Raw genomic sequence first — 21460 nt, 5'->3', positions numbered from 1 at the left:
GTCAAATTGTCATTTTGTTGCATTAGTGGTTGGTGAAATAGACTTTGGAGAACACTACAGCAAGTAGTTCACCATTTTTCCTATCCTTTTTCTATTCTGAGAATTAATGTTTCTCTGTCACAGAGAGAAGTGACTTTTGTTTTTCTTTTTTTGCAGAAGCTAATTCTCCTACCTTGGCTATTTCAAATGTTAAAATTTAGTAAAAGATGAGAACAGCATGGCTGGAGATTTGATTGCCTCAAGCTTTTTAACCTTATCAGAAAAACTAAGGTTGATTGTCTTGGCAAATCTGCCAACAGCATGAAAAGCAGTTGTTGGAAAGCAGAAGACTGGGTGTAAATAACCAGTAATTGGTAAAATGCTGTTGCATTGTGACATGGCTTTGCCAAATGCATGGGTAATTAGAAAAATCTTATTTCGGTTATAAAGATCCTGGGCCCTCTTTCCAGAAAGCACTTAAGCATGGGCTTAGTGCCACAGAGGTGCTAAAATGACCTTTCTGAGGAATTTGAAGATAGACCAGTAGAGGTATACTGGCAAGCTTTTCCGATGAGATGCAGATTTACCAGGACAAATTAGTTTGTTCAATGGAGTAAGCTGTATTCACAACCAGGTTTTCTGTTAGGGAGGGAAAGAGCAAATATACTTTCTTGAATTGAGGGCATGTTTGTAACACTTGTTTAAATCTTTTCCTGAAAACATTGCATGCACCAATTTTCACTGTAAAACCATAGATATCTTTCTGGGAATCAAGCTAATATATGCTTACTACTTTAAAAAGAAATTAGCAGGTATTTCAAGTAAATGGTTTAACATTAGATTTAATTGGATGGAATTTATTCTAGGATTTGCTTTTTTTTTGTGATATTTTAGTATTGGGAAGGTCGCTGTGTTAAATTTGTATTTGCATTTATAGCATGACCATTTCAAAAGTATGTGATGGTGTTTGAAGTTTATAACGGGGAAACAGAAGTTTTACATTTCCTGCAATATTTTGTCCGTTGTAAATCTGTTTCATTTCTGTCATAGTGGCCTTGTCCTAATTTTAGTTCCAGGTCTTCTTGATGTTACATTTGAGGAAATGAGGCAGAGTACTACACTGGTGAAGTTCTGCCTGTGTTAGTGATCATCATTCCTTAATAAGATAAAGCAAATTATGGACAAAGAAGGGATTGTCATGGTAGTATTGATGGGGTTTTGTTTGTATTTAACCTGGCAAACAGAAAAGGGTTTTTTTAATTGTTCCATTGATCAGATTATTTGCAGTGACAGGACAGGAAATCTGGAACTGAAGCAGTCACTGAGCCTTGTTGCTTTAGTTGATAATGATGAACTGATTTTACAGGTAAATATTTTGAACTGTTGTAGAAATGACAGCTGTCTTTCTGATGCCTCCTGCTGGTTGATGAAACAGACAGCTTCGGCATTTCCTGAGAGGGAGGAAGCCTGCCCGCTTTTCTAGATGGAGCAAAGGTCTTGCAATACTGCAGGGATGATGAAGGACACGTTCAGTTAGAGAAAATTGTAGCTTTGCGGCAAATGAGATAATCTGCATTTTTATATCATGATTTTAGAAAGTCTTATCATATTTTGCATTGTATGTACAGTTACATAATTTTCATTATAATTTTCCAATTGTAGCAGAGTTACAAATATCTGTAGGTTAAAATATGCTCTTTCTATTGCCCCACTTGCCCTTACTGTGTATAAATACTCAAAGTACTAATTTCATGCCTCAAGATTTGTTCTTAATAGGAAGGCCTGCAATTGACAGAGATGATAAGCCAACTTGCATCAGTTAGAGTAATGATGAGTGGCTTTAAAAGTGCAGCAGAAATATTTCTTAAATGAGCCTGACATGTTATATCATAAGATACATTTTAATCTTTTTTCCTTTTTGTAAAGATATTATATGATGATAAAATATAAATGTATAGGAACAAATTTTTCTCTCACTTCAATGAGCTGCATCAAGAGCGGTTCTGCAGAAGTTAGTTCAACAGTGAAAAACTGTCATAAGGAAGAGCAGAATCTCTCTACTTAGATGTTGTAAAATATTTATCATCATCATAGAAGTCTGGTGCAATTTTTGAGGTTTGTTTTGTACCTGCAAAGTATCTCTAAATCTCTAAAACTAATGCTGTAATGATTTCTGATTTCTCTCTTACAGCTGGTTACAGGAGAGCTCTAGTCAACTAGTAGAAAGAGGGTATGAAACTTCCTGTAAGGTTTGGAGTGGAAGAGAAATGCTCACCATTTTGCACAACATGGGAATAACTGGTATTACTTTTCCCATTTTACAGGTAATGTTGTATGCTATATAAATGAGTACCAGAGTGCGTAATACTGATGATGTTAAACATCTTAAAATGTACATAAGTTAAATGCTAATGGATCTTTTAATTTACTGCAATACTGAAAAGCTGTCTGAAAATGATACCTGATGAAAACCAGGAGTAATCCATTTGAGCTACTGGAAGTTGTGGTGAATCAATGTTTTAAAGGATATAACTGATCATGTACAATTATTTAAATTGAACTGTTGAGTCACAGATAGTTTTGTCTGTTCTGTCCAGCTGTATTTTTTTTGGCTGTTGAATGTATTTACACTATTTGCAATCTTCTCTCTTCTTTCTGTGTAAGCCAAATATGTTAAAAGTGTTGTTACTCTTCCTTTCCAATTCTATCTTCAGTCTGACTTCATAGGTATCTTAGTTGAACTCTTAAAACAGTGTGCTGGTAGTCTCTGTATTAGCTTTGTTGTTGAGAAGATACTTAGAATGCTTTTAAAGTGGAATTTGTTTGCCTCTTATAGAAACATCTTGCTACTGTCCTGGAAAAAGAAGAAAAAATATCAGTGCTTGGGAGAGAGGAACTTATTGAGATACCAGTAGTGAGCCCTGCCACTCAGATTGTGCTGAAAGGGTTATTCATGGTTCTTTTATTTCTTTTTAAAGATAAAAGCAGGTCAGTGCAAATACATCGTCTGTGCTGTGGGGTAGTGTTTAACACAACTGCTTTGCCAAACTGCCTCTTTCCTTTGTGAATACCTCAGTTAACGGTGTCTGGCTTCTGAGCAAAACTTACATTTCAGAAAGCTTTGGAAAATCTATTTATGTGGGAAGAATTTAAATACTACCAAATTATTTTTTTTCACTCATTAATGAATTCTAATATTGAATAAATTTATTTGAAGGTTAGGTGTAAATTTTCTTAATGTGTTGCCAAGTTAAATATGCATGGATTTTGTTTTACTACATAGCACTTATCATTTGACTGTCTTGATGATATCTTGACTACTAATGCCAGCAGTTACTAAAAATTTCTGATTTAAACCTTATTTTTAAATATCAATTACTGCAAAGTTTCTTTTTTTTTTTATGAAAGGGAAACTGACAACTGTTGAAATTTTATATCTTGAGCAGAGTTGTCTGTTTCTAGCGAATGCTCTTACACGCTGTATGGTCCACAGCTTTTTTATTTTTAAACAATATACTGTATAAAATTATTTTTATACTTAAATTGTAAATGCATTGTAGCAACACTGTCTTTACTTTTTATGAGCTTAATGCTTACAATTTGATTACTTAATTGTAGGTTTTATTGATATTTATATATCTCTGTATAGGTATGCAGATGACTACAGAGTTGCTCTACAACAAACTTATGCTTGGATGAATGAAAACCAACTTGATGGTTCAGATACAGGTGCCTTCTTTACACGGCCCAAGCATAAAAGGAGTTTGCGGCAGAAAACTGTAGTCCACATGCTTAATTTTTGGTGCTTGAATCCTGCCGTGGTAAGCTGAGTGTGAAGTAGAAGGCCTTAAGTAATTTGAGTGATAACAAACACATGTAAGATATTAAAGTGATTGTATTGATTGTCTAAATGCCTTCTTTTTCTTTCTCCAACCTAGGCTTTTTCAGACTTAAGTGATGTTAGAACAATTGTTCTGACATCTGGTACACTCTCTCCAATGGATTCGTTTTCTTCAGAGCTTGGTGTGAAGTTTTCTATTCAGCTGGAGGCAAATCACGTTATTCGGAACTCACAGGTAAACTTTCACAGCGTTGTTCCCTCCCCTGAGGTGTAATGCTGGCCATTGTAAAAGAAACAATAACTTGCAAATAAAAATGATGACAAACCCATTCTGTAAGTAAAAAGAAATGTACAGAACAGCCTATTGCCTGGATTAATGCAATTGTAAAGTAAATTTTCAAATGAAAAAAGGGGCAATTTTTAGACACCTGGAAAAGTTAAGTCATGCTATTTTGGTAATAGCCATCTTATATCAGTTATTGCACTTTCTCTTCTGTTCTTAAGTACTGGCATTAATTTGTTTAGAAATATCGCAATATTTTCCTTCACACTTAAAATTTCATTATTTAACTTCATGTAATTTAGTACAGTTTTTGTCGCATATTTTAGAATTAACTTTTTTAATGTGAAATACACCAGGTTTGGGTTGGCACCATTGGAGCAGGCCCTAATGGTCGGAAGTTGTGTGCCACGTTCCAGCATACAGAGACCTTTGAGTTCCAAGATGAGGTGGGAGCACTTTTGCTTTCAGTGTGTCAAACAGTTGGCCAAGGAATTTTGTGCTTTTTGCCATCCTATAAGGTAAGAAGATCTTAACTCATATTCTTCCTCTAAAAACCATACACACTCTACTCAAAAAAGTATCATGTAATCTTTTGCTTTATGCGCTGACGTATAACAATGTTTATCAAATAAATGTGTTGTGATAACACATGGTGATTGCATTATATTGTAACTTCTTGGATGTCCTTTTGGCTGGCATATACAAGTTTGTTTTCATGAGAAAACATGTTCTTGTTTGTTTTCAACAGATGTCTATATCTTAGTTAATGACCACAATTGTTTTGATTAGTTTTACAAAAAAAAAAAAAAAAGCCAGACTGATCTGCAGTTTTTTCTTAAATTGTTTCCCTGAATGTTTTGAAATTATTTTAAAAAAATAAAATCTCCTCCATGTAAGCACACATCATGAAAGGAAACTATGTATACAACTCAACAGCAAGAATGTCTTTGCATGTGCTTTGTATGCTATTTGAATGTAGTATTCATCCAGTTAATTTCTTCTTTCCTTGTTTCTTGTTCCATTTCACTGCATTGGAGATTCTAGTATATTTTTCTTGAGTCAGCAGGGAATTGCTCACTGGCTTTGGCTGAAAGGAATCAAATTTCTCCATTTCAAACTATGTAATATCTAATTTCAGTGACAACAGATATCTAATTATGGTTAATCTGTACCTCACAGTACTTCTGCTTTCTTCTGTATTAGTTCTTACTGTTATTTATGGTCAGCTCTGAGGAACAGGAATATAAACCTGCAGTATAATTCTGTAATTCATGCCCATTTCTCTTGTAATGCTTGCAAGAGTGTGACTTTTTTAATTTTAAATCCTCGTTTATGATTTAAAAAAATCCTCTCAACAAACAACCCAAAAAGTCGCAAAAAACAAACCCCCAAAAATCCTACCAAACGAACAAAAAACCCCAGCATAAAGGATTTAAAGGTTTCAGACTGTTTCCTTCATCTCTAAGGTTCCTTAACAGAGAATATTTTTTAAAATGAAATAAAACCGATTTTTTTCTTTTTTTTACAAAACCTTCATATTTTGTTATTTAACTGAAGAGGCTGCAAAGCGAGGGTTTTTTCTTCACTGAGTGTCTATAAAGAATTGCAGTCATCAGTGCAATTACTGACAGTAACCATTAGGTGACCACATTAGACCAGGTAATGTACAGTCACTGAAAAAAGCAGATTACTGACTATAAATTTATTTAACCTAGGTCACAAAACTATGCACTTATATGCAAAGTTAATGATCTGAAAATAAATTTTGCATTCAATTTATTTAAGAATTTAAATGAGAGCATATTTCAGTTTTCAGTATCATCATTATTCTTTTACTAAAGTGTATAATGTTGAGCAGTATGTGATAGTTGATCTTATGTATACAGACCTGACAAATATTTATGAAAGTTTTTATGAAAATAGTAATCTGAATTGAAAGTATAGAGAGACTTTGTAATGACATTTAATAAAGAAGGAAAGAGATTGCTGGACAGCTCTGGTACCCTTCCCCCTCTCCCTGCCCTTATGTTTTACTGAAAGGTCACCTAGCTAAACACGTTGAGTGGTTTGTTTTGTTTTTTTTTTTTTTCCTTTGTGGGAACACTTCCATGATCCTAGCAAAAGTATTGATAAATATAAATTGCAGACAATTGAAGGATGATATTTTAAAATCACATTGCCAATATTTTTCTATGGATGCCCTTTTTCATTCTACTTCTTTTACTCTGGATTGGGTTGCCTTTAAGTCTGAGATTAATATGTTGAAAACACAGAATAATGTAAGCATAGGCATATTAGCACAGGGAAAACAAGGTATTTTTCTTTCATCATCATACAGAATATTGCTTACCTGCACATTTGCATTTCAAAACTGATTTTCAGAGATTTTAGTGGGGAAATTGCTACATCTCTTTAAAAAAACTGCAGCTTTTGAAGAAATTGTTCAAGGCTATCAAGATCTGATTAATATACATGGTCATGTACCTCATTAAATTAACTATTATGAGTTAGGCAGATTTTTTTGAGGGTTCAACATGTTTTATGAAGTTTCAGCTTTGGAATAAGTGAAAAATAAAGTCTTTTTAAATGTCTGGAAGGCTGAGGACAATGCTCTGAATTTTGAGTACGATCTATCCAGGTAATTTGATGGAGCTTGAATTTAGGCATATACATTGGATTTCAGTTTGGTTACACTTTGAGATGCATTTTTCAGTGCAACATTCTCTTAGTTTTAAAAATCCATGGCTCAGCAATGATGTCCTTTGCTCTGCACCTCCGACAGATGCCCTCCTTCTTTGGATGGCTGTTTCAGTACCTCGCTTTCAGCATTCATGCTGCACCTTTTTACCTCTTTGCCTGAAAACCTCTTTGACAATTATCCCTAATTATTCGCTTTGTAAATAAAGTTAATTTTATTTTTCTGCAAAGCCCATTATTCACTTAATTCAGGTAATAAATTGTGTGTTACTTTCCTTGTTTGTATATAAGGAGAGTGCTAGAGACAGAAATTGCATCTTAGTGCACCTTCATTTAGTTCACTTTGAATTTCAGAGACTTTAGTTCACCTTAATAGAATATAGGTACCTGTTCTTTTTTATTGTGAGAATGGTAAATGAACACTTTTTGGCCTCAGTCTATGGGAGTAGAAAGAATGGAAGGTGTAACATCTGCCACAGGAAGCAGAAGTTGAGAACCCTGCCTTGACACAGTTTGTGACGGATGATGATGGGACCCAGAGCAGCTAGCACCCGACAGTGTTCCCTTACTGCTTGTCCTGTTATTCAGAACTTCATTACACGATATTGCAAATAAAATAAGTTTACGATAGAAATAGAATGAATATTACCATTTGAACTTCCCAGTCTGGAATTTAAGGAGGTTTATGCATAATATTTATTTCTCTATATTTTCTCTGGAATTTCAGGTTGCTTTGTATACATTAGAGAAGTACTCTACCAGTACTTGGTGAAAGTGATGACCCCTGTATTCAAGTTAGAGCTGAAGAAACAAACTCTGGCAGAAATCTAATAATTTATTTCAGATTTCTGAAGTGTATAATAGAGAGAAAAAATATCTCATACTCACCTAGAAGAGATATCAACCTACTAGAAAGTTTCCAATGTGCAAATAAATAGAGGGCAAGTAAAATTTCTAAATGTCACCACATTAACCTAATCATAAAATGAGAAAACTGGATGCTGCTTATAGAACATCTGAGGTGAACGTTATAAATGTCAGCAGAGTACATTGCTGCAGGAGCTAGCATTTTAGTGAAATACTCCTTCCAGTGCTAATGTGTGCAAAAAGCATCCGTTAATGGCTTGCATTTTTCTCTATCAGTGTTTCTTCAGGTAGATTATTTCCTGGGAGATTCTAGATTTCTTTGAAGAAGCTGTCCACTGCCAGGAAGAGGCAGTAGTCACTTGTCTATGTTTTGTTCTGGAGTGTCCCTTACAAGATATTTATAATCTGTAGAATGTTATTCAGCTGTTTTGTAAAGAATTTAAAGTCCACAACACTGTAAACTTGCATTCTTTCCTAATCATCAGTTTAAGAAAATAATTTGTCAGGCTGACAAGGTATTTTCCAAAAATCTTTTTACCTAATGTATGAACTGCTGTTACTGTGAAAAAATCTGAATTAAAAATAATTCACCTGTTATCTTCCTCTGTGCCCCTCCATCCTCTGTTTTTGGTTTGGATTTTTTTAATCAAAGCAGCTGTAGCAGAAAGAGCTTAGTGTAGTTTTGTGCGAAAAGTCTTCCATCTGGTTATCTCTGGGTCACTTACAATTACTAGATGTGAATATGAAAAAAGCAATAGCAGAGAAATTCGCCTTTATCTTAATCAGGTATTTGAATAAACATATTTTCATTGAAGAGTCTCTTCAAAATATATGTATGGCAAGTATCCGAAGTTGTTAATGCAATGGAGGAAAATAATGCATGAAAAGAAAACAATGCATCAGATATACATCTCCACATTCGATAGGTGTCTGTTTATGTTATGAACAGCTGTGATGCCATGTTTCAGAAATGGAATAATCTACAATAACATACAAATTTCTGTTGTCATTATCGGAGTTCTGACACATTGACTTTTTTAAAAAAAAGCTTAATCTTAACATTTAATAAATTGAAAATCTAGATAATTTTTAGGGCTACTAAAACTGGTGATACTATGCAACAAAAATGCATTTATGTGAAAATCAGTAGCAACTCCAGCAAAAGCACTCTATAAAAGAGAATATCAGAAGGTGAAAAGATTACTCAGAAATCTAAGATGCTTTTAAACAAGATTAAGATAAGGACCATTAGGGTTCATGTCGCCGACCTGTCTGCATTAAGATATATCTTGCCTGGTGCCTGCATCTTAGATGATTCATTCAATATGTGTCATATCAAAGTCAAGGTATCCAGCAAGGAGAAAAATGCTAATGCTTATAAATTTTAGTGATAATCCATCATGATGAATTAACTGACCTTTCTTTAGTAGCTTTTTTACAAAATAAGCTTTGGACGATAATGTTAGTGTTGGTGTTTTGTTTTTTTGTTTTTCAGTGAGGAATTGTTGGTTAATTTGTATCTGCTAATTGTTGTTAGCAACTAGGAAGTAGAATTTTTAAAATAAGATAGTGTCTCAAAAGTCTTTGCCTGTTTTCATCAGTAAAACTTATGAACTGATAAGTATTCTTCACTTGAGAATCCAAGGTTTGTTTACTACTATTTTCTTTTTCTCCTACACCTTTAAGATCTCTATTGACTCAGATTACAAAGCTTTACCTCTTGAGGTTAAATAGTTTTACTTGGTAGTTGCCGTGTATTTTGCATTATACTGTATCAAATAATTTTGTAGAGGGAAATATCTTAGAAAAACAAAGAAAGTTTCAAGAAATACTAGCCTACAAAGATAGAAATAGTAACTGCTTTGTCATCTGTCTTGTGAACCTCTTAGAAGTGGCTGAATGATCTAAACCTATGTTTAAAAAAATATTTGTTATACTCTCTGAAATATTTGGGTCCAAATGTCTGTAAAATAGATGCTTTTTTCATACCAGTTGTGTTACTGTTTTAACATGCAGGTGACAATTGTTTGAAGCTTACAGCTATGGTGCTATATGAATTTTTACTTCTAATAGGTAGATAATTACAATAGTAGTAAAGCTAATAGAAAAAGAATCAGTGTTAATAAAACATAAGAAAGATTTAAAAGTTCTGCATTCATTTTGTTTTCCATTTCTATCTGTAAAATCCAGCAAATTAATGTTTTTAGCAGAATTTAGTGCGGAATAATGAAAAAGTAGCAAGATTTTCTTACAACTAAACAATATTTACTGGAAAATTGTTGGACTGTCTAGAGCTTTTGCTGTGTACTGCAGTGATTCCAAGGGTTGTTGATGAGTAACTTTAACAAACACTGTGTTGGAACGAAGTGGTCTAAGGCATTTGTTTCCTAGAGCGCTTTTCTTGTGAATGACCTTTTTTTCCACACTTGAATTATTTCTAGTAAGCTTAGTTGGTATATCCTAAAGAAGGTTCTCACGCATCCTATATTAAGGGGTGGGTTTGACTTTTGTTCCTGTTCACCAGCCCTTTGCGGGGAGCTGGAATTGAGGAAAAGAAGAACAGAACAGATAAAAGAAAAGAGGAAACAGGAATTACAAGGCTCCCTGAAAGCACTGCTCCATTATTGAAGCAGCCCTTTTGTAACTAAGGGTATAACTTAAAAACAACCAAAACCATGAGTAAATAATTTTTAGGTCACTTTCTCACAGATGCTATTGAACTTGAGGTTTAACTATAAAGGTAAATATTTGTAATACAGTCAACTCTAACAACAGTTAGTGGTTACTCTTCCATGCAAGTATGTCATGAGTTTTGTGTACAAACTATTCAATATCCAATCTTGAATACATCTGGCAGTCTCAATCCTACTGCTAATGAACAAATACCCTTCATCATAAATTGGCATTGCCATATACTATGGTAGGAAGGCAGAACTATTCATGTGTAGGTACAGACCAATTAATGCTGCATTGCATTTGCTGTTTCCCTTCAGAATTTTGGGGTAAAGTTATAATGATAAGTATATAATAAATTTTGTAACTTGCAAAAAATAAATGCTAGATTTCACATTTGAGTTTCTAGACATCTCATAATTTTAAGAGTTGCTAATTTAATTAAGTTCTGTCAATCTCATCCCTTTTTTCCGTTGTCTTGGCTGACTGTTTTCTTCAGTGAGAACAGACAGGATTGGGTGACAGCAAATCTTCTTGGAGTGGAACACCTCTGTTTGTTGTCTTGGCTCCCTTTCCATGTTTGAGGTATCAACCAAAGCTGTAGCAAAGTTGCAGACAAGTGCTGTTTACCATTCTGCTGACAAACCATGCTTGGCAGTATTACACAACTTTAGGCAAGCAGGGCTTCGCACTATTAACTAACGCTGTGGGTAGCGTAGAGTATGGCAATAGGTCTAACTTGTGCCGTTTTCAAATGGACGGAGAATCTTCAGGTTCAGCCTAGGTAGTTATTTGGAATAAAGAGGAGGGACCTCAGTTTAACCTCTGACTATTGCACTCTTCTGCCATCGCACAGCAGTGTGTCTGCGTTGGTTATGAACCCAAGCCCTTGAATATATGTCTCCTGGCCTGGACATAAATGTGCCACCCCTATATATGACAGGCTGAAGGGCGGATACAGTTTCAGTATTAATTCTGAATGTCTGGCTCTTCTTAGTTTGACAGACCCCTTTTCTTACTGAGATTTGTGTGAGGTTGGTAGAAATTATTTTTTTTTCAAGAAGTTTATATCAGAGAGGCAAAAAATGAATTCATCATAACACTGAAAAAAGAACAGAATATTTTCATTTCCAAAACTTTCTTGAAACACAGTTTTGTAAATAAACCCATTTTTTTTCTGCCATCAATAAAAAAACAAAACCAACGCTGTCTTCAGACAACTTTTACTTATTTAATAAATTACTTCAATAAATTTACAAAAGATGGTAGTCTGTTTAGCCAGGCCTATTAAAAGCATTAAGATTTGAGCACTGGCTGTTAAAATGAGTAAATGGCAATATCACAAAGTTAAACAAATGCCAAAAAACATTTTCCAGAGTACTGGGATTGTAACAATACCATTAATGAGGGCAAAGAGGTTTTAATGCAATTTGCACATTCTAAAGTTTCAAAAAGAGGTTTTGAGTTAGTGCATTATTAATGTTCTGAACATCTGGAACTATGTAAGAGCCATAGACATTGAGCAAGTGCAGGGTTTCCCCACTAGGTCTGATGCTGACTGATTTCCTCCCTAGCGAAAAGCTTGTTTTAAGAAGTTTGAGACAGTAAAATGACAATATCCAGATAAGAGATAAACATTCCACAGTGTCTTTTTGCTTGTAATGTGTATGGAAGAAAAAATGGAACCATTAGGTTTGTGCAGTTAAAAGGTGAATTTGAAATTAAATAGGAAAATAGTTATTTGCACCACAGATGGTTGCTCCGTGGTGCAGTAACACTGATTGCAGAGTACTTATGTGAGGAATTATCTGGTAACATTGGGTAGATTCCATAATATTGTTTAATTTTTTCTATTAGATATATTTAGATATAACATGCAGGGATTAATGCTTTATCGATAGTGATATTCTCCTTGATATTCCTGTTGACAGCTGTAGGAGTACTTAGAGGAAGAGATTTACTCATGTGTGTAAATATTTGCAGGATGTAGGGATCTGTTCACACCAAGTATGCCTTATGACAGAAATTTGTTCTTTGAAGTTACATAAACATTAACTTTCTGCAGAATTTTAATGTTAGAGAATGTAATTTACACTGTTACAGCTTTAAAATGATACAGGAAACAGAACGTTTCAATGTGTCATCTAGTTTTAGATGTTTTAACTGTAGCTAATATCCAACATCACATTCATTGGGATGAAAAGAAAGGAGGTCTTTAAACAGTCTGGCATATCAGGGTAAGTTACGAAATAATTGTAAATTAATAATGATACTCACTTTCTGCACAGCATTTGCTTTCTGCTCTCAAGGGAAAGGCATTCTCTTACTCCAGAAGCCTTATTTGTTTGAGCCAAACAGCTGCAACTGTGCTATTACAGTATGTAAGAAACCCTAAAAACAAGAAAAGACTTTAGGGAATAGAATTCTGTCATCCTTGCTATCTCAAATTATGTGCAAGTACCTAACAATAACAGTAGAGCAAAATGATGGAAGAGTAATTAAACAACATGTGAGAAGCACTCTGTGTCTCTCTCCTGGCACTAATGACTCTACGCAATGCCCCCTGGAAGTCACCGGAGTTTTTTCAGTGGCTGCAGAGGGCTGAGGTAGGGCTCCTGACACTGAAATGACCCTTTAGGGGTTTTTTTTGTTTTTTTGGTTTTTTTGGTTGTTTTTTTTTTTCAAAAGAAAGGCTTATTGCCAGATTCTGAAGCTGTGTCTTTTGCCTTACTCTGATGAAAATCTTAGTACAGTGATTTCTGTCTGATGGAGCATAACTTGGGGAAAATGTGATCTAAAAAAGCTGAGTTCTAATGACTCAAAAACTATGCATTTCAACATTTGTACCTAATAAACATAGATGAAATTTTGTTTTACTTGTCCATTATTGTTTCTTCATTGCTTGTTTTTCACTCTTAGTCTGACAGGTAGTTTTCTTTCTGATCTTTATCTCAACTTCTTCATGTTTTATAGGGATTTTTTGTTCCCATTAATCATATACGATATCTACTTTCAGTTTTATTCTCTATGTTTCTATCACTTAAACATTTAAATGTCTGTAATATAAACTGTCTAGCTATTGGGGCCCTCACATTCATCCAAAAGAACAATTTTCAGGCTTGCTGCATTATCTGAGGTGTCTTCTGAGAGCTCCTGTAAATCTTAATGTGATTTCTGAAGTCTACAGTTTCTGTTTTTCCCATTGACTTACGAAGACATGTCTGTAGAAATTGCTTTGTGTGATGGAAGGTATCAGCCATTCCATCACAACAATCTTTTCTCTGCCTTGGGTACTGAAGGCTTTTGTAGTGCTATTGGCTCAGATAGAGAACAACACTAGCAGAAGGAATACCGAAGTTAGTACAAAAAGAACTACAATAAGAGTTTTTCTATAACCAGGTATATAATCTTTATCCTCAGATTCAGTTGGCAAGCCTCCTTCTTTCATGTCATCAGTTCAATCAAGTTACTCTGCCAAAGTAAATTTGAAGATGGAGCTGGCAGTTCACACCCTGGCAAGATCATTTCTTTGGTAATTATAGAGGCTGCAGCAAACGTTCCTCTTTGAAATGAGGAGAATAGTGCCGAATTATGCTCCAAAGGAATACCTGAAGTTCTCCTAAACTTTTATAGCTGATGTGTTTTATTATGATGATTTATTAAAATGTTTTCACTTAGAACTTTTTAACCTTTTGAGTTGTTTGGGTTTTGGGGTGGTTTTTTCCCCCACTGCCTGGTTACTGATGGCTAATTTTAGTTTTGACCATCCACATGTGTTACTCTCAAAGCAGACAAGAAGAGCGTTGGGCTACATCAAAGAAAAAATTTTATCTTTGGAGGATGATAACTGACAATCTGAATAGTTGTACCACCTTTGTTTTCTTTCTTAAATAGTTTGACAGGATCCTAGATTACTGGTTATGGAGTAACTTTCCTGGTTTCTGGGAAACTAGAGACAATCCAAACATTAGATATGCTTAGAGAAGTTAGAGGAGATGATCCAGCAGCTTGCTGCTGAACAGCAAGGTTCTTCCCCCTTTCCTTGTGATTGTTCTTGTGCTACTCTGAATTTTGTGTCAACTGATTCAGATCTCCAGAACAAAGGAAAAGTTCTTATCTTTTTTTTTTCTTCATGTTAGTTTTCTGCTGGCCTTGTGAACTACATTAGCTCCTCAGGAGGTCGGAGAAGTGTCAGAGAGAGCTCAAGGGAAGAGATGATATTGCACACTCAAGGAAGGGAGCATGATCATCCCTGTTACTGCTAGAGCTCAGTCTCAGCGATGAAACGTTACTGTGCTTTTTTAAAACATGTTTTTCAGTGATTGACCTTAATATGAGAATCTATAAAGATACTCATTTGGAAATTCTGATCTTTTTCTGAAATATGGTTTATGTTATAAAGTTGTTAGTATGAAATTGCAGCATTGTTAACTGAGTCTGCCTTTACCGCATATTAACCAAATAAACTGGAAAGCCACTCAAGTGAATATTCTGGGTGAATGGAAATTGGGGAGAAGTGATACGAAAGGAATGAACTATTCTGACTTCTCATTGTGTGGAAACCCACAGAAACTGTGGCAACGGAGGAGCTGTTTGTTCGTATGTACTACTTACTGCAATCAGACGTTTTACACACGGCCGCTCCTCCAGTACACAACGGCCATTGTGATTGAGTGTTGTAGCGGTTCAGTGCTGTTGGCTCAGGGGAAATTTCTAGGTGTGATTTGGGTCCCACCTTATCTTTTTGAATTACTGGCTGCAAAGAATGAACCAATACACTTTCTGTGGCTTACTGAACTGCTACAGTGACCAGCAAGGGATGTGCAATTATTCAAGTGCCCTGTGGCACTTGCTTTTTGTGTAGAGCACATACACTTTCTGATAGCATCTGCGTGTCCTATAAAATAGAATCTGTAGCGACAGTCTGTGGCAGATTATTGGATATTATGTCTAAAAAAATTATATGCTATACTGGTAGATGAGTGTTTTGCTTGTGAATTTCACACCCTGAGAGCTGTGCAGTTTAATATTTTATTACGCTGTTAGTTTAAATACCCTGAGCATACAGCATCAGGAAAATAAACTAAAAATCTATTATTGTTTCTCACTTCTGAGCTCTGACTTGTCAAAGTGCTGCAAGCTGAATTGTTGTATCTAGTTAACACATGCTCCAATTTCCGTTGTAATTAACACTTTCTGCCTGCATGTTTTTCCTACCATTTGAGCAGTAACTGGATTGAAAATGAGTTTTCACAGTCAAGAAGTTTGCACTCTGTGAATGATAGAGTCCAAATAGTAAATAACAATTACAGTCAACGTGTCTTTTTCCTCAAGAGCTTTTAATGAAGGGGAGAGAGAGCAGGATGGAAAACAGTAGTTATTAATAGAGAACAATATACATAAGCAGTGTTATTTTTAAGAAGGTGTATTTTGCAGAGGTTACTTTGACATTACTGCTGGTCCGAACCATTGCAACCTGCAGAGTGCCATGTCTCTCTTGCATTTCTGAGAGGTTCGCTGCCTGATGTGGTAGAGATGTGACTTCATGTGTGAAAATCACTATAATATATGCTTGTCACTAAATATATGTTTGAAAGCATATATTTAGGTGGCATGTTCTGTATCAGTATATACATATACAAGAATTTGAATATTAACTGCATTGAAAGGGATACTTGGGCTATTTTAAATTCAGGAAAATTCTACTTATTGGAAAGTCGTGAAGCCTATCAAATCATGTCTTAGAAAATCATGCCTTAGACTTAGTTGCTAATTAGGTAAGCAAGCTTCTTGGTGATAAAATTTAATTGGTGAGGTGGTGTATTCTAAAGAGTATTCATTGCATTTTGATTCAGTTCACAGCTTATTAGTGGATTATTTTTGCAAAAATGTTTTAAAACAAGTACCTTGCACAAAACATAAAACTTCTGGTTTTGGCTGCACATATGCCACTTGGCATGTTGGAAGCCAAATTGCAGTGTGTTACATTTCAAACTTTGTTTTCAGCTTTTTCTTTCTATTTTTGATCATGAGGTGAGAAATTATTTTCCTAAGAATCGGATATTCTGTAAAGTCTTTTATTCTCTCTTCCTACATTTTTTTGTGGAGGAGAAGGGAAGGAGGGGGAGACAATACAGTTCTTTGCTTTGAAGTAATATTTACACTAGCTTGTTTTATTTTACTTTTTTCTATTGTGTAGTATGTGTGGTGAAGGTATATCAAGCATTTGCTGTTGGAGAAAAAAGATGGTCCAAATTACATAAGGTCAGATGATTCTTTGTCACTTGAGAAGGAAGGATACTTAATTTAAAAGAGAAATAATCCGAACAACACCCCAAAACAGAAAACCAGCTCCTTACTTAACGTAACAGCACAGTTCCAATGAGGTCAGTGGACTTATGGTAAAGTTTGTATTTAGGGATCCTGCTTTCAGGTGTTCCTCCCCAACATCAGATTCTTTTTGTGGGATAGATAATAGTTTATAATTCATTCTTATTATTTATGCCTTTTTATCTATGGAACCCTATCTTATCTCTTGTTTGCTATAGAAATGTTATATACTTAGTTAACTTTGGCAGATTGCTGTAAAATTTTCGTTCAGTAAAGTCATTGAATAGCTTCTTGCTGTGTGAGATTAGTTGCTTATTGCTTCCTCCTTAATTGCTGCTTACTGAAATGTGTGTTTCTAATACTGGTGACACTGGCGAAAGTCATCATTTGCATCGTCATGATTATGGAAAGTTTTATCACTTTGCATTTCTGTGTTTTAACATTTGCTTCATTCTGACTGAAGTCTGGAATTGTACTGATTTTTCTGTTTAGTGGTCCTGCTTCCCAGATAAGAGGTTTTAGATATTTCTAAGAATCAGAGCTGATATCGTTCCCTGTTGCCATAATTTATCTTTATGTAATCACATATTCAGAGCTCAACGTGGTGCGTATGATACATGGTTGTTGCTGAGAAATTCTCTTAATTCTTTTAGATGCACTGATTTGCTGTATAACAAGGGAAAAATTGCTAACCTTTCTGAGAAAATAAAGATAAGTTTAATCTTTCATGAAATAATATGATAGCTACAGGTATAAAATGCCTTCTATAGATTTAAAAATATTTTCACTGTTAGTGTTAATAGAAGACTAAAAGCTGAAACCTGTTACTCTCCCAGTCTTGGAGTTAGTTCCCCATGATAGGTATCTGCCTGCCCCCATTTACTGTGTGAGCGTTCATGGACTTGGTCGGCCTCGTGCCCAGGACTTCACTGCACATCTGCTTGAATCCGTTTTCCCAGATGATACTGTGCTTCACTGCTGATGTGCCACTAAGACAACCTTGTCTGGTTTTTTTCCTCTTTACTCTGGAAAAAAAGAGGTCAAAGATGACTGAGCTCGGGTTTTGACTGGTGAAGAGGAGGACAGCAGTGTAGGATGCTGACTTCATTCATGAACAGTTAACAATTTTGTCTTTGATTCCGGACCAGGATCTAAACAATCCTTTTAAAAATAAATTTTTCTGGAGAGCTTTCTTTGCTCTCTCACTGGAATGTGAAAGTGTAATCATAGCCTAGGGTGAATGTACAAGCAGTTCTTGTAACACAGAAAGCTGTTGTCTTGGTTAATTTTAAAACCACAAAAGAAACCCTGTTTTGAACCAGGTTGTTTAGAAACAGCTGCAATGGAGCTCAACGACTGAATACTTCAAAGGCTATCCAGATTTTGTGGTAGAACATGTTGGGGTTTTTGGGAAAAGATTTTATATAAAAAAGCTTCTTTAACTGTAGAAGCAACATATTAACCATGTTATTATAGAGTCTTTGGCGTGCAAAACATTTCATTTTTCATTACTGTTGTCGCCGTTCACATATTCCATTATTTAAGGAGGTTATTGAAAAATTGATGGTATGTTGGTACCAGAGAGACATCCTGTAGGCTGCAGTGTTGATTTATGGCACATGGAACACAGTTCAGTGCTTCAGTTTCCTGCTGGTGAGCGGCACTTTGTCATTGTCCCTAAAGAAAAATCATACCAGTGAAATCCCCTGTGTTTCCCCGAAGTTGAGTGATGCATACTTTTTCTTCCAAAATGATTATGAATTATTCACCTTTTATTGTGCTGGAGTGTGCACATGGTGATCAGACTCTTGTTCATAATACAGAGTTTTTCACCATGTTCAGGGTTTAGTTTAATTATGTAGTTGAGTTGCACAGTAGCTTTTATCTATTTTTTTTTCTTCTTTTTTTTCCTCCACTATGTGTCTGTCAAGCCTGTGCAGGCTAGTACAGATTTTACCCCACATTTCCTAGCATATGTAGGTATCTCAGCACATGAGTCTTGGTCCTAAATGTTTGTTTTTCTTTCATATTTGTCTAAAATTTTCCTTGACAAAGTAAGTACTGTATTTCTAAACTTAAAAAGACATTTTTCCACACAAGTTCTTGAAAATCACTGACACACGTTTTTAAAGTTTTATTCTTCAAGATGATTTTCTGTTATGAAGAAATGATAAGAGAGATCTAAGTGAAAAGTCTCTTGAAATAGCACATGTAGTAGTGATACAGCTTGCCACTTGAGGGCAACTTTCTCCTGGGACGTGTTGAGGAAAGACTCCATGATATAGACCACCTGTTAGGAAAATTAAAAGGCTGTATGATTTTTCGTCATAACATAAATGTCAGAATAAATGTGTGACTCAGGTTGAGGTCCCTTCGCAGCTTTCTGCATTCTACCTCTGGACTGTTGAAGGCTTTCCAACAAAATGTAACTTTTCTTAGAGAAGATAACCTGCTGAGCATTGATCAACTTCAGCAATTTTGGTTTATTTTTGGAATCATGACTATCCGTGCAAGCTTAAGTTTTTAAAATCACTTTCCTTTTAACTACTTTTGCTTAAAAGATATGTGCTCTTATTTTATGCACTTGATTTGATTTTTGCTGTAACAGATGGCAAGGATTAGCAATTAAATACACATTAGAAAATCTTCCTCATCAGCTGAAAAAGAGAGGTTCTGAAAAAAAGTGAGGAATGTGTGTTTTCCTCTGGAAGTTACACTTAGATGAGCATACATTCTGGTCTCATTCCTTCACAATGTCTACTTTTATTTCAGGACTTTTCTACCACAGTATAATTCCTCTGTGTTGCCTAGTCTTCATATTCCTTAAAACAAAGAAATCAAAGTCTGAACGTATTATGTTCCCTGTATTTTTTTAATTATTGGCTTTACCACAGAATGCTTTCTTTTTCCTGACAGCAGAAAAAATGTTTAATAATTTTTTTATATATATTTTTTCTGTTTTGCAATTATGGAATGTTTCATTACAGAGGCTCTGTAACACTTTGGGAAAGGAAATCAGACAGAAATTGATCTGGAGTTAGTACTCTGTAAAGCAAGTCTGGTTCAAAAGAACACTTCTTTGCATCGCTGGTCATAGCCCCATGATGATAATAAATAGTTGGGGAAATGTGCAGTAGAAAGGAGGCATAGCCTCTCCTCGATAAGAATAGCATCTTTGTGTGGCCTGTTTCCATTAAAATGCTGCTTTAAATCAGTTTATTTTTGGCACATAAAGAAAAGATTACCTGTGCGTATGTATTTATATGGGCGTTTGGCATTTTTCTCCAGATTCCCATTAACGGTGGGGAATTAACATTCTATTTTGAAAGTAGATGTTACATCACAAATGAAATATTTTGGGCATGGGTATTTTCATGTTCTCTTTAAATGAAATATGTTAGAATTTGAGAAAATGGAATTTAAAGCTTAAAATACTTTTTTTTGTGTGTGAATAGATACATTAGTATTTTGTATCAGCTTACTTATTCAAAAGAATGAATTTTAAATACCTCCTTCTATTATGTTAGATACCTCCCATGAACATGAAGAGGTTTCTGTGAATCAGTCTGTTCCTTAACCTTTCGTGAAAATCTAATTGAGTGCGAACAACTGCTTAAATAATTCAATGGACTAAGTTATTCTTGGCTGGAATAGTCCCAGCCTAGTGCAGCGCAAATGTCTGGGTGTCAAGCAAAAGTGAGGTTTTTTCTTTTCTGGTGAGGAATGTGATTAAGAATAAAATCATCATTGAAGAAGTGTACAGGTTGATTAAGAAGGAAAAAAGATGAAATGTAAATTAGCTCTGCCAATTTGGTAAATTACTTGTGGCTAAAAGGTGCATATTCTTTCAGTTCTTTTGAAATACATACAATATTTTTGGTGATACTGATAAATGTTCTTGGGTTTCATTGCTTTCTTTTCATACATGTGACCTTTTATTAAGGGACATTGTGCTTTTTATAGTACTATTTTTAATAGTTCTGGAGTGGTATTTCCAAATTTATAATAAAGTTTTGAATAATGGACATTAGATTTTATTGGTTAGTTGGCCCAAATATTTTCCCTCCTGTTTTTTTGAGGGAAACTCAGCTTTTTCTTTTCACACAAATCCTTCCAGGCAGTTATCTGTTGTCCCTTCAGTCTTTTATTCCCTTTTCATTACTCTGTTTACTTTCTTCCTTCTACTGTTTCCTTTGTGTTCGCTTTTAACCTCAAAGGACTTTTTTGTTGGTTTTTTGGTTGGCATTTTTTGGTTGGTTTTGGTTTGTTTTGTTGTTTAAACTAAAGGTGGAAATGGAATTAGTTGCTGATCCCATGCCACCACATTGGCTTTGTAATCTGCTGTTTCCCCCAAATTGAAGAGTTCCAATAGTCCTGGAGGTCAGATACCTACAGCATTCCGGGTCATTTAGTGCAGAGGCTTGGCAACCCTTTTAGTTCAGAGAACTGTCAAACAACTTTTGCTAATTCTGTATTTTTCCAAAACATCTTATGTCTTGAATAAGTAGTTTAATATGAGCTTGTAATACCAGTATGTAAGAGTTGTGAAAAAAGTAGGTGGAGTCTGGCCAGATACATTCTCCAGGGTTACTTTGAAATAACATGAACTTAAGGCCACTAGTGTTTAAGCAATGTACTAAATGCATTTATTTAATGACTGAATATATTTTGGGATTATCACTAATATAGAGACAGTTTCATTCTTTCATAATAGAAGTAGAACATTCACCCAGGTAATTAACCACCATGCTGAACAGACTAGAGCTTTGAGACCAGGGGAGAGTGGTTTG

At 35.0% G+C, this 21460-nt stretch overlaps 1 protein-coding gene across 3 annotated transcripts in view; it reads left to right on the top strand.

The window, feature by feature from the left end:
- The window catches only part of BRIP1 (BRCA1 interacting DNA helicase 1), a 62695-nt gene that overhangs the window by 14082 nt on the left and 27153 nt on the right, over window positions 1-21460 (top strand). For all 3 annotated transcript variants that reach the window (XM_075771141.1, XM_075771142.1, XM_075771140.1), the window contains exons 10-14: window positions 2171-2303; window positions 2816-2967; window positions 3629-3800; window positions 3918-4055; window positions 4460-4621. In XM_075771141.1, coding sequence (XP_075627256.1) covers window positions 2171-2303; window positions 2816-2967; window positions 3629-3800; window positions 3918-4055; window positions 4460-4621 — 757 coding nt within the window. The remainder of the gene's footprint in view (window positions 1-2170; window positions 2304-2815; window positions 2968-3628; window positions 3801-3917; window positions 4056-4459; window positions 4622-21460) is intronic.

The sequence above is a fragment of the Balearica regulorum genome, chromosome 19, assembly GCF_011004875.1.
Source record: "Balearica regulorum gibbericeps isolate bBalReg1 chromosome 19, bBalReg1.pri, whole genome shotgun sequence".
Classification (NCBI taxonomy): domain Eukaryota; kingdom Metazoa; phylum Chordata; class Aves; order Gruiformes; family Gruidae; genus Balearica; species Balearica regulorum.
Note: the sequence above shows the minus strand (reverse complement) of the source record. Positions and strands in the feature narration are given on the sequence as shown.